This window comes from Oncorhynchus clarkii, chromosome 4, assembly GCF_045791955.1.
Source record: "Oncorhynchus clarkii lewisi isolate Uvic-CL-2024 chromosome 4, UVic_Ocla_1.0, whole genome shotgun sequence".
Classification (NCBI taxonomy): domain Eukaryota; kingdom Metazoa; phylum Chordata; class Actinopteri; order Salmoniformes; family Salmonidae; genus Oncorhynchus; species Oncorhynchus clarkii.
In genome coordinates, this window is record NC_092150.1 from 9732642 (window position 1) to 9746232 (window position 13591).

The following is a 13591-nucleotide window of genomic DNA, read 5'->3' on the forward strand; positions in this document are numbered from 1 at the left end:
GTGGCTGACTAAATACTTTTTTGCCCCACTGTATATATATATACTCCAACATTGACTGGTACAGTGTATGTATATTTATCTATATTTATACTCCAGGACTCCAACATTGACTGGTACAGTGTATGTATATATTTATACTCCAGAACTCCAACATTGACTGGTACAGTGTATGTATATTTATCTATATTTATACTCCAGGACTCCAACATTGACTGGTATTGTGTATATATATATTTATACTCCAGAACTCCAACATTGCTCATCCTAATATTTTAATGTTTCTTAATTCCTTTACTTTTTACATGAGTGTGTATTGTTAGGTTTTACTGCACTGTTGGAGCCAGGAACACCAAGCATTTCACTACACCAGCAATAACATCTGCTAAATATGTGTATGTGACCAATACAATTGGATTTGATTGTATTTTTGAAAGTGTTACATAATTCTCAATCCGTGTTGTGTCTTGTCTAAGAACAGCCCTTAGCCGTGGTACTGTATATTAACCATATACCACACCTCCTCAGGCCTGATTGATTAATTACAACACATAAGTGTATTATAACGCATTATAAAGGTCATTAAAATAATTATATGTACTTCATATAAACTGTTACCCTTTATATATTCTAACAACTCACATGTTAAGATTAATTATGTCATTTGTTCCATGTTAAGGGCTCTAACCAAGGAACAAAACTATTTGTCTCCCTCTTGCTGTTGCATGCAGTTCCTCTCTCTTCCTCCATTCCTCTAACCCCTCCCTCCTTCTAACCCCACCCCTCTGGCAAAACCTTGAAGTCCGTCCCCCTCCTACAAACTCTCTTCTGAGGAAACAAAACTGATCTGAGTCTCTGTGTCATCTGTCTGTGTGAGAGTGAACAACCATCCAAATGGCTCATCAGGGAGTTCTGCTAGATCAGGACCAGTTATGTTGTTCTGTCTGTCTGGATCTACTGAAGGAGCCGGTGGTTATTCCCTGTGGACACAGTTACTGTAGGAGCTGTATTGAGGGCTGCTGGGATCAGGATGTTCTGAAAGTGGTCTATAGCTGTCCACAGTGCAGAGAGACCTTCACCCCAAGGCCTAATCTGAGGAAAAATAACATGTTGGCTGAGATGGTGGAGAAACTGAAGAAGACAGGACTCCAGGCTGCTCCCCCTCCTGCTCTGTGCTATGCTGGACCTGGAGATGTGGCGTGTGATTTCTGCACTGGGACCAGAAAGCAGAAAGCCCTCATGTCCTGTCTGGCATGTCTGGCCTCTTACTGTGAGACTCACCTGCAACCTCACTATGAATTTCCAGCTTTGAAGAAGCACAAGCTGGTCAAAGCCACCGCACAACTACAGGAGAAGATCTGCTCTCAACATGACAAACTGCTGGAGGTTTACTGTCGTACCGATAAGCAGTGTATCTGTTATCAGTGTTTGATGGATGAACATAAAGGCCATGATACAGTGTCAGCTGCAGCAGAGAGGACTGAGAAACAGGTAAGACCAGAAAAACTTGTTGGTGACTGTCTGGTAAACAAAGAATTAAAGACACAGTAGGAACTAAGACTGTTCGAATGTGAGAGAATTCAAATCAAATTGGTCCACAAATATGAACACAAACCTTGATTATATACAGTTGAAGTTGGAAGTTTACATACACCTTAGCCAAATACATTTAAACTCCGTTTTTCACAATTCCTGACATTTAATCCTGATAAATATTCCCTGTTTTAGGTCAGTTAGGATCACCACTTTATTTTAAGAATGTGAAATGTCAGAATGATAGAGTGATTTTTTTTTCCAGCTTTTATTTCTTTCATCACATTATCAGTGGGTCAAAAGATTACATACACTCAATTAGTATTTGGTAGTATTGCCTTTAAATTGTTTAACTTACGTCAAACGTTTCGGGCAGCCTTCCACAAGCTTCCCACAATAAGTTCTGTGAAATTTGGCTAATTCCTCCTGACAGAGCTGGTATAACTGAGTCAGGGTTATAGGCCTCCTTGCTCCCTCACGCGTTTTCAGTTCTGCCAACAAATCTTCTATAGGATTGAGGTCAGGGCTTTGTGATGGTGACTCCAATACATTGACTTTGTTGTCCTTAAGCCATTTTACCACAACTTTGGAAGTATGCTTGGGGTCATAGTCCATTTGGAAGACCCATTTGCGACCAAGCTTTAAATTCCTGACTAATGTCTTGAGATGTTGCTTCAATATATCCACATAATTTTCCGTCCTCATGATGCCATCTATTTTGTGAAGTGCACCAGTCCCTCCTGCAGCAAAGCACCCCCACAACATGCACAACATGCTGCCACCCCTGTGCTTCACGGCTGGGATGGTGTTCTTTGGCTTGCAAGCCTACCCCTTTTTCTTCCAAATATAACGATGGTCATTATGGCCAAACAGTTCTATTTTTGTTTCATCAGACCAGAGGACATTTATCCAAAAAGTACGATCTTTGTCCCCATGTGCAATTGCAATCAATAGTGGCTTTTTTATGGCGGTTTTGGAGCAGTGGCTTCTTCCTTGCTGAGCGGCCTTCCAGGTTTTGACGACATAGGACTTGTTTTACTGTGGATATAGATACTTTTGTACCTGTTTCCTCCAGCATCTTCACAAGGTCCTTTGCTGTTGTTCTGGGATTGTTTTGCACCTTTCGCACCAAAGTACGTTCATCTCTAGGAGACAGAACGGTATGACGGCTGAGTGATCCCATGGTGTTTATACTCGCGTACTATGGTATGTACAGATGAACTAGGCTAGAACACGCCCAATTTTTCAGTTTTTGATTTGTTAAAAAAGTTTGAAATATCCAATAAATGTCGTTCCACTTCATGATTGTGTCCCACTTGTTGTTGATTCTTCACAAAAAAATACAGTTTTATATCTTTATGTTTGAAGCCTGAAATGTGGTAAAAGTTCGCAAAGTTCAAGGGGGCCGAATACTTTCGCAAGGCACTGTATGTTAACCGAGATTCTCCAAATGTATCACCATTTTCTAAAGTCAAACACTATTGTCAATGTGAATGTCCTTTTATGAGTCCAAGGTTCAGTCTTAATGCCTTGAAAACATGTATGCCTACCATAAAAACTAGAATCATTCACATATCAACATAATAACAATAGCAAACAGATACTTCCTCAACATTTGAATCCCATTTTCTATGGGCCCTATGTCATATTACTATACTATTGATCTACTGGACTAATAAAGCTTGATTGCTCATTGAAGAGTGATTATCCACAGAGGCAGCTGGGGATGAGTCAGCAGAAGGTCCAGCAGAGATTCCAGGAGAGAGAGAAGGAGCTGAAGGAGCTCCAACAGGCTGTGGAGTCTCTCAAGGTGAGTATTGTTGACCAGAGGAGACACACCATTTCACTTCTCTCCTCCAATCAGAGAGAGAGAGTGGAGTCAGTCGGATCTCTGTGGGCTGTCTGGACCCCTTTCAGACAATAGACTGCTTAATGTAACCGACGGAATATGAACCCAGGTCTACCGCAGGAGAAACCAACATATTGACCGTTACACCAAGAGGACATTCCCTATTGGACTGACACTGATTTTGAAGTCAAAGGCAGCCCCTCCTTTGACTTCAAAATCAGTGTCCGCTCTCTCTCTCTCTCTCTCTCTCTCTCTCTCTCTCTCTCTCTCTCTCTCTCTCTCTCTGTCTCTCTCTGTCTGTGTTTTTTTTTTGGCATGGACAACATATGCTTACATTGCCAAAGCAAGTGAAATAAACAATCAGAAATGAACAGTAAACATTACACTCACAAAAGTTTCAAAGGAATGCAGACATTCAAGTGTAAACAGAATAAGCCGGTCAAAGCCACCGCACAACTACAGGAAAAGATCTGCTCTCATCATGACAAACTGCTGGAGGTTTACTGTCGTACCGATCAGCAGTGTATCTGTTATCTGTGTACAATGGATGAACATAAAGGCCATGATACAGTGTCAGCTGCAGCAGAGAGGACTGAGAAACAGGTAAGACTAGAACAACTTGTTGGTGACTGTCTGATAAACAAAGAATTAAAGATACAGTATAAACTAAGACTGTTTGAATATGAGATCATTCAAATTAAATCGATCCACAGCAGCACAAATATGAACACAAACCTTGAGTATATATTTTTTTATTTATCCTTTATTTAACTAGGCAATTCAGTTAAAAACAAATTATTTCATACAATTAAATGTTTTACCTTTCAATAACTAAGCAAGTTGGTTAAAAACACATTCTTATTTACAATGACGGCCTGCAATGAACAACAGTTGGTTAACTACCTTGTTCAGGGGAAGAACAACAGATTTATACCTTGTCAGCTTGGGGATTCAATCCAGCAACCTTTTGGTTACTGTCCCAACGCTCTAACCACTAGGCTACCTGCAACCCCGATGAAGACCTACTATTGGCCAAACCCTAACTCGGACAACGCTGGGCCAATTGTGCGCCACCCTAGGGAACGCCCAATCACGGCCGGTTGTGATACAGCCTGGAATCAAACCAGGGTCTGAAGTGATGCTTCTAGCACTGAGATACAGTGCCATAGACCACTGCGCCAGTAGGGAGATATGATAACCCAGATTCTCCAAATGTATCACCATTTTCTAAAGTCCAACACCATTATAATTTGTTATCAAACACCCAATCAGCTCCCCTGATTTGTGTATTGTTAAAACTATAATAATTCAAATCAAATGTCATGTTATTGGTCACACACATATTTAGCAGATGTTATTGGTGGTGTAGTGAAATGCTTGTGTTCCTAGCTCCAACAGTGCAGTAATTTCTAACAATTCACAGCAATACACACAAATCTAAAGTAAAAGAATGCATTTAAGAAATATTTAAATTTTAGATTGAGCAACGTCGGAGTGGCGTTGACTAAAATCTAGTAGAATCACATAACATTATAATATAATTTCACACAGTAAATCCTCTAAATTTTAATACATATCTTCTACGGGCCCTATGTGACATGACTATACTATTGATCTACTGGACAAATAAAGCTTGATAGCTCATTGAAGAGTGATTCTCCACAGAGGCAGCTGAGGATGAGTCAGCAGAAGGTCCAGCAGAGATTCCAGGAGAGAGAGAAGGAGCTGAAGGACCTCCAACAGGCTGTGGAGTCTTTCAAGGTGAGTATTGTTGACCAGAGGAGACACACCAGTTCACTTCTCTCCTCCAGTCAGAGAGAGAGGAGAGGGGCTCCTTTCCAATCCCACTGACCCCACTGTTGGGAACAGGCTGTCTGGACCCCTTTCAGAGGGGTGTATGTGACCAACGGGATATGAACCCAGGTCTACTGCAGGAGAAACCAACATCTTGACCGTTACACCAAAAGCACGTTCCCTATTGGACCGAGGGCTGAATTTGATGTGGCAGGCGTGGCGACCTCATCACATAACCTTGAGTAACCATGACTACTCATGTTCCCTATACATTAACATGGAGCTCTCTCTCTCTCTCTCTGTCAAATGGGTTATATTGGCATGGGAAACATATGTTTACATTGCCTAAGCAAGTGAAAGACCATAAACAAAAGTGAAATAAACTATTAGAAATGAACAGTAAACATTACACTCACAGAAGTTTCAAAGGAATAGAGACGTTTCAAATGTTATAATTCAAGTGCAAACAGAATGAGCCGTGCGCCAGACCGAGTTCTGGAGGTGAAATGGAAATGAATGAGGGAGAGTTAAGTGAGGTAGAATGTGTGGTGAAGAGCTCAGAACCAGAGCCTGGCATCAATGGACATGATAATGAAAAATCTGGTGCAGTAGGAGTTACATTGTTGGAGAAAGTGGATCCATACCTTTTGGCAGATCCATTTGTGGTTTCTGGGTGGGATGGAAAGGAGTTGGGTGCAGTTGAATCAGTGAAGGTAACCTAGGTAACCTGTAGTGGAATTCTGATATTTGTTTGTGTTTCTTCTGACCAGAGGGAGTGGGCGCTCCGTGTCACGCAACTTGGGTCAAGATCTGTTTCTTGCTTTGCTCTCAGGAACAGGACACTATTGAAATGAATGATTTCTGGGGTAGCGTTAAGTGTGGAGGTGGAGCAATTGAAGTTGAAGACTCCTGGTGTTTGATGCCCGCGGTTTGGTGCGACACAGACCCGGTGGTGAGCGTGGTGAAACAGAGGAGTCACTGTCAGTCCTTTTGAGTTTTGAGTCTTTACCCGACAAAGTCATGTTAGGATATATCAGTTATCCTGTTAGAGTCTTTGTGTTGAATCCACTGAGCTGTTTCAGGTGCAACGTTTATGGTCATGTTGCAGCAGTTTGTAGGAGGGAGATTCCAAGATGTGGGAAGTGTGTAGGAGGTTATGGGAAAGAGGATTGTGTAGTTTTGGTGGATAAAGTTGTATGTGTCAACTGTAGGGGTGCCCATGTTGCTGGGGATCAGAAGTGTCCAGTGAGAGAGAGGCAGGTAGAGGTGGATAGAGTCAGAGTAGTGCAGAAGGTGTCGTATGCTGAGGCAGTGAAGAAAGTAGAGGAGGATGGGTCAAGGGTGAGGGATCCTGAGAGGATCCCTGTGAGTAGTAGATCTGTGCAGCACAGAGGGATAGGCCAACGAGTGATATATGCTTCAGTAAGGTTAGCTTCTTAGCATTCATGGTTATCAACTGTACCAGAGAAATGGAATGTAAAACACAGAAAATAGATGTTGTGGTGGCAGCTGCAGAGAAGTATTTGGTCATACAAGATTTGACTTCAGAAGAGTTACAGGGTGTGTTGAGTGGTGGTGTCCCGTCCTCCCAGGTCGTTGTCATGGTGCAGGAGCAGATAGGGTCAAAGTAGTGGAATGGGGTAGTGGGTTTTTAATGAGTGTAGGGTTAGTTGGAAGGGTGATTAATTTAAGAAATATGTTTTCATATCCCCTTTTCCAATTTTGTATCACAAAGTATCATGGATTTATATTATAGTCCAGTTGGGGGCGGTAATGCAACATATTGGATGCCAACCGCCGTTAAACTCCAAAGAAGAAGAAACGTTATATTATGTCTGTGTACAGTGTTGTAACAATGTCTCTCTCTCTCATTCCATCACTTTCATGGTAGTTGGTTGTGTGGATCTCTGGGTATGAATGGGGTGCTAACAGACAATTGTTGATGGATATTTATAGAGCTCTGATCAGGACGACAATTGATTACGGGTGTATAGTTTATGGAACAGTGGCACAGACTTGTCTTCAGAAGCTGGACAGAATCCAGTATATAGTTTTAAGGATATGTATTGGTGCATTTAAATCAACATCTGTATGTGTCTTACTAGTGGAGGCAGGTGAGATGCCTTTGGATATACGACGTAATAAATTGTCATTAGCTTATTGGGTTGAAAGGCTGTGAGGTTGAGCATCCCACTGCTACTGTTCTAGATGACTGTTGGGAATATACTAGTCGACAAGGCAGTGGTTTGGTTGGACAGTTGGAAAGCTTTCTGATGAGAGTGGTTTTGAGGGAGTTGGAGGTTGGCCATTCTGTGGTGATAGGGGATGTTCCTCCATGGTTACTCCCAGATCCTGTTGTTGATCTAACCTTGGTAGAGAAAAGGAAAGATTGGTCAGAAGTCAGTGATAAAGGGAAACTGGTTGACAATTACATTGGTAGAAGTTATGCTTTTTTACCACGTTTCACAGATGGATCCAAGGACCCAGATAGTGGAGCACAGGAGCAAACGTTTACCTTCCTGAATTTGATGTGTAGATATGTAGAAACCAGACAGTGGGAGCACAGGAGCAGACGTTTACCTTCCTGAATTTGATGTGCAGATATGTAGAAGACTAACAGATGAACTGTCAGCATACTCAGTTGAACTGTTGGTGATAATAGTTGCACTCCAGTGGGTGGAGGACGTACAACCTGTTAGAATTATAGGATGCTCATATTCTCTGTCTGTATTGAATAGTTTATCATCTGGTTTATCTAATAGGAGTGACCTTCTATTGGAGGTATCAATGTTAATATGGAGAATTGAGAGAATGGGTGTAGTAGTGAGATTCTGCTGGGTCCCAGCACATTCAGGTGTGGAAGGATATGAAATTGTAGACCAGTTCGCTAAAAAAGCTTTGAAACAAGATATAATTGATATTAATGTTCCACTGGGTAGAGGTGAGGCCAAATGTGAGATCAGAGCCATTTTGATAGATGTGTGGCAGAAGAGATGGGGCTCTGAGCACAAGGGACAACATGTATATGCCCTCCAAAGAAAGGTCAGTGGACCAAGATTCAAAGGTTAGATTTGGAAGTTAGAGGTGATGTTTACTCAATTGTGTTTAGGACATTGTACATTGAACTGGTCATTCCATCTGGTTGGCAGCATGTGAATGGTTTGTGTCTGGAGGGTATTTGTCAATGAAACAGTGGAGCTTGTGTTGTTATATGAGAGAGGCCTGTAATTTCCATCATAGGTACACTTCAACTATGATGGAAAAAAATGTGAGAAAAAAAATCAGAAAATCACATTGTAGGATTTTTTATGAATTTATTTGCAAATTATGGTGGAAAATAAGTATTTGGTCACCTACAAACAAGCAGGATTTATGGCTCTCACAGACCTGTAACATATTCTTTAAGAGGCTCCTCTGTCCTCCACTCTTTACCTGTATTAATAGCACCTGTTTCAACTTGTTATCAGTATAAAAGACACCTGTCCACAACCTCAAACAGTCACACCCCAAACTCCATTATGGCCAAGACCAAAGAGCTGTCAAAGGACACCAGAAACAAAATTGTAGACCTGCACCAGGCTGGGAAGACTGAATCTGCAATAGGTAAGCAGCTTGGTTTGAATAAATCAACTGTGGGAGCAATTATTAGGAAATGGAAGACATACAAGACCACTGATAATCTCCCTCGATCTGGGGCTCCACTCAAGATCTCACCCCGTGGGGTCAAAATGATCACAAGAACGGTGAGCAAAAATCCCAGAACCACACAGGGGGACCTAGTGAATGACCTGCAGAGAGCTGGGACCAAAGTAACAAAGCCTACCATCAGTAACACACTACGCCGCCAGGGACTCAAATCCTGCAGTGCCAGAAGTGTCCGCCTGCATAAGCCAGTACATGTCCAGGCCCGTCTGAAGTTTGCTAGAGAGCATTTGGATGATCCAGAAGAAGATTGGGAGAATGTCATATGGTCAGATGAAACCAAAATATAACTTTTTGGTAAAAACTCAAGACATCGTGTTTGGAGGACAAAGAATGCTGAGTTGCATCCAAAGAACACCATACCTACTGTGAAGCATGGGGGTGAAAACATCATGCTTTGGGGCTGTTTTTCTGCAAAGGGACCAGGACGACTGATCCGTGTAAAGGAAAGAATGAATGGGGCCATGTATCGTGAGATTTTGAGTGAAAACCTCCTTCCATCAGCAAGGGCATTGAATATGAAAAGTGGCTGGGTCTTTCAGCATGACAATGATCCCAAACACACCGCCCGGGCAACAAAGGAGTGGCTTCGTAAGAAGCATTTCAAGGTCCTGGAGTGGCCTAGCCAGTCTCCAGATCTCAACCCCATAGAAAATCTTTGGAAGGAGTTGAAAGTCTGTGTTGCCTAGCAACAGCCCCAAAACATCACTGCTCTAGAGGAGATCTGCATGGATGACTGGGCCAAAATACCAGCAACAGTGTGTGAAAACCTTGTGAAGACTTACAGAAAACGTTTGACCTCTGTTATTGCCAACAAAGGGTATATAACAAAGTATTGAGATAAACTTTTGTTATTGACCAAGTACTCATTTTCCACCATAATTTGCAAGTTATTCATTAAAAATCCTACAATGTGATTTTCTGGATATTTTTTTTTCTCATTTTGTCTGTCATAGTTGAAGTGTACATATGATGAAAATTACAGGCCTCTCTCATCTTTTTAAGTGGGAGAACTTGCACAATTGGTGACTGACTAAATACTTTTTGCCCCACTGTATGATGAACAGAGAGTAGCAGAAGCTTAAATAGAGGGCTTGGCGGGTGTTTGGACACAATGCAGATAGCCCGGTTAGCCAATGTGCGGGAGCACTGGTTGGTCGGGAGGAGGGGACTGAGCAATAACCCCTTGGAAGCTCCAGCGTTGAGGATCAGTGTTTCAGATGTGTTGCTACCTACCCTCACCACCTGGGGGCGGCCTGTCAGGAAGTCCAGGATCCAGTTGCAGAGGGAGGTGTTTAGTCCCAGGATCCTTAGCTTAGTGGTGAGCTTTGAGGGTACTATGGTGCTGAATGCTGAGCTGTAGTCAATGAATAGCATTCTCACATAGGTGTTCCTTGAGTCCAGGTGGGAAAGGGCAGTGTGGAGTGCAATAGAGATTGCATCATCTGTGGATCTGTTTGGGTGGTATGCAAATTGGAGTAGGTCTAGGGTTTCTGGGATAATGGTGTTGATGTGAGCCATGTCCAGCCTTTCAAAGCACTTCATGGCTACGGACGTGAGTGCTACGGGTCTGTAGTCATTTAGGCAGGTTGCCTTTGTGTTCTTGGGCACAGGGACTATGGTGGTCTGCTTGAAGCATGTTGGTATTACAGACTCAATCAGGGACATGTTGAAAATGTCAGTGAAGACACCTGCCAGATGGTCAGCAAATGCCTGGAGCACACGTCCTGTGTGGAGATGTTTCAGGAGGTATGGGGGCTCAGGGGGGCTGTCTGTACGGCTGGAGAGGAGGGGTTGGATGTATTGTTGAATGTGGTGCTGGATGCTGTATTGTACTGTGGTGTTGGGTACTGTATAATGTGATTGTGTGGAGGTTGTGGTGGCACGCAATGTGTTTTTAGGAGGGGGGGGGGGGGGTGTTAGTGTAATGAGGATGGCTCATATAAGTAAGATAAGTCAGTCTCTGTCTCTCTCTCTCTCTCTCTCTTAACAGCACTCTGCACAGGCAGCAGTGGAGGACAGTGATTATATATTTACTGAGCTGATCTGCTCCATTGAGAGAAGGCGCTCTGAGGTGAAGAAGCTGATCAGAGCCCAAGAGAAGGCTCAAGTGAGTCAAGCTGAAGGACTCCTGGAGCAACTGAAGCAGGAGATCGCTGAGCTGAGGAAGAGAAGCACTGAGCTGGAGCAGCTCTCTCACACAGAGGATCACATCCATTTCCTGCAGGTATCTAAACTGCCATGTTACATTTGATATGAAATTAGACGTTTCAATCATTTGGTTCTGTTCTCTGTCTGTCTCTCTCTCTGTCCCTCTCTCTCTCTCTCTCTCTCTCTCTCTCTCTCTCTCTCTCTCTCTCTCTGTCCCCAGAGTTTTCAGTCTATCTCCAGTATCAGTGTATCTTCAGACTTACCCAGCATCGTTGTCCATCCTCTTCAGTACTTTGGAGATGTGAGTAAGACTGTGTCTGAACTGAGAGAGAAACTAGATGACTTCCTTAAAGGAGAATGGACCAAGATCTCCACTACAGGTATGTTGAAAACAATAAGGACATCAACTTTAGACCATTGAAAATTCCCTACTAGTCATATACATGTGGAATATGGTATGATGATAACAATCACTCTCTCTGTCAATGTGTTTGTGTGTCTGTAGAGAATATAGTGGATGTTGTACTGCCTCCAGAGCCCAAGACCAGAGAACAGTTGTTACAATGTGAGTCTCTTTATTGTGAAGTAACTAACAGTCTCTTTTTTACTGAGACTCCCAACAATCCCTCTAGAAATATATAGCAATAGCAGATCGAATCAAAGACTGGGTATCTATCTGACTCCTCATATTTCTCTGATTTGATCGCTGTTATGCTCTAATCAAAGACAGGGTAGATACAGTATCTGACTTAACTTATTGTTCTAACTCGCCTCATTGGTCTCTGCTCTGCTCTTCTCCCAGATTCCTGTCAGCTCACACTGGACCCAAACACAGCACACACAACCCTCTCTCTGTCTAAAGGGAACAGAAAGGTGACCTGTACAGGCCAAGTCCAACCATATCCTGATCATCCAGACAGATTCACCAACCATTGTCAGGTTCTGAGTAGAGAGGGTCTGTCTGGACGCTGTTATTGGGAGGTGGAGTGGAGTGGTTATGTTTATACAGCAGTCTCATATAAAGACATCAGCAGAACACGGATAGGTAATATATTTGGATACAATAACAAGTCCTGGAGTTTACAGTGCTCTAGTGTTGGTGATTGTTTCATACACAATAATGTTGTGACTAAAGTAACAGGCCCTCAGTCCTCCAGAGTAGGAGTGTACCTGGATCACAAGGCAGGTACTCTGTCCTTCTTCAGTGTCTCTGACACAATGACCCTACTCCACAGAGTCCAGACCACATTCACTCAGCCCCTCTATCCTGGAATTTGGCTCTATACTTATAATGATACTGCTGAGCTGGTTAAACTGTAGTAGGGTCCACGTAGGTACTAGTCATGCTGGTGTAGTCTATAGCTGAGCTGGTTAAACTGTAGTTGGGTCCACATAGATACTAGTCATGCTGGTGGTGATGACCCCCAGATATAATGGTCTGTTTTTCTGTACAATAATTTGTCTGACTGTATAGTTGAATTAAAATGTAATTTACTTATTTTTTTAATCAAATACAATGTTTTAATTTTGTACATTTCCATGAATCATGATGCATGGTGTTGATGTATATTGTTTGTCATTCAGAACCATTGATATGTTTTCTCAATTGGTTCTCTGTCTCTTTGTAATTCTCCTCAGTAGCATTGAACAGGTACTATCACTTACTAACTAACTAAACTATATGGAATGGACACAGATTAATCCTAGTCCTGGACTAAAAAGTATGTTCAATGTAGATGTCCTGGAAACTGGCCCTAAATTTGTCATCTTTCATCCTCCCATACTGCTTAGTCAAGCAATATTAAACCTGTCCAGCAGGTGGTGGTATTGACCAAACAATAAAACCAGCAGCTATCTTGACTTGCCTCTCAGTGTATCAGTAATGTTCAGAATAGTACTTTAATATCATTGGAGATTGATGGTGTTTTTAATCCACTATCCAGAGTCAGGAACAGATGAAGTTAGGTCTGCTACTGTTCAGTGATTAAATATGATTTATGGTGATGGGAAATAAAAAATACAACACTAAACTTCATCTAGTAATAGTTTTCCTTTGTTATTTATTCCAAGGTGTCTTTAACTTGTAAATGGATTGTGTGGAGGTGAGCTAGTGGTGTGGCTGATAGAATAGAATGAAAAGGGAGGATGGGAGGGGAAATGGGCAGATATATCAGACAGATGAGGGAGAGAAAGATTTTCATTCAGGAGTTAGTGTCTCTGTTCCAAATAGCCCAAATAGCTCTGTTCCAAATAGCTCAAATAGCTCCCATTTCCTGCGTAGTGCACTAGGCTTCTTTAGACCAGATATAAAGTAGTATTCTAGATGTTAGATTGTTTCTCCCTGTCATAACAACATGACAATATGGTCATGACTTTAGTGGTTTCCTCTTTGTTTTTATTGTTAGTTTGTTATGTGTGTTGTCAGGTTGTTCCTCTGTGTTCCTAATTGAAAATCCATTAACAATGAATCACAAAGTAATCATATTCCAGTTGTGTTTAGACAACTTCATGTCTGACATCCCCCAGTTCAGTTCAGACCCATTGAACTGGGTCACATTCTAAGTG

The 13591-nt window shown here is 42.1% G+C and overlaps 1 protein-coding gene across 3 annotated transcripts; it reads left to right on the forward strand.

The window, feature by feature from the left end:
- The first annotated feature begins 815 nt into the window (after nt 1-815).
- Nucleotides 816-13056, forward strand: LOC139406389 (tripartite motif-containing protein 16-like). 3 transcript variants are annotated; one of them, XM_071148934.1, is made up of 7 exons: nt 880-1383; nt 3878-3982; nt 5045-5140; nt 10869-11102; nt 11247-11406; nt 11532-11591; nt 11829-13056. In XM_071148934.1, exons 1-7 carry the CDS (start codon nt 892-894, stop codon nt 12344-12346), a joined length of 1665 nt encoding a protein of 554 aa, XP_071005035.1. In that variant the 5' UTR covers nt 880-891; the 3' UTR covers nt 12347-13056. The 3 variants fall into 3 exon arrangements, with proteins under 3 accessions (XP_071005033.1, XP_071005035.1, XP_071005034.1); XM_071148932.1 differs by lacking the exons at nt 3878-3982; nt 5045-5140 and adding an exon at nt 3245-3340 and having other exon boundaries at nt 816-1488; XM_071148933.1 differs by lacking the exon at nt 3878-3982 and having other exon boundaries at nt 880-1488.
- Nucleotides 13057-13591: the final 535 nt, after the last annotated feature.

Coding starts and splice junctions, on each gene's coding strand:
- LOC139406389 (XM_071148932.1), top strand. CDS start 892: ATGGCTCATCAGGGAGTTCTGCTAGATCAGGACCAGTTATGTTGTTCT. Junction 1,489..3,244: donor CAGAGAGGACTGAGAAACAG/GTAAGACCAGAA, acceptor GATTATCCACAG/AGGCAGCTGGGGATGAGTCA. Junction 3,341..10,868: donor AGGCTGTGGAGTCTCTCAAG/GTGAGTATTGTT, acceptor CTCTCTTAACAG/CACTCTGCACAGGCAGCAGT.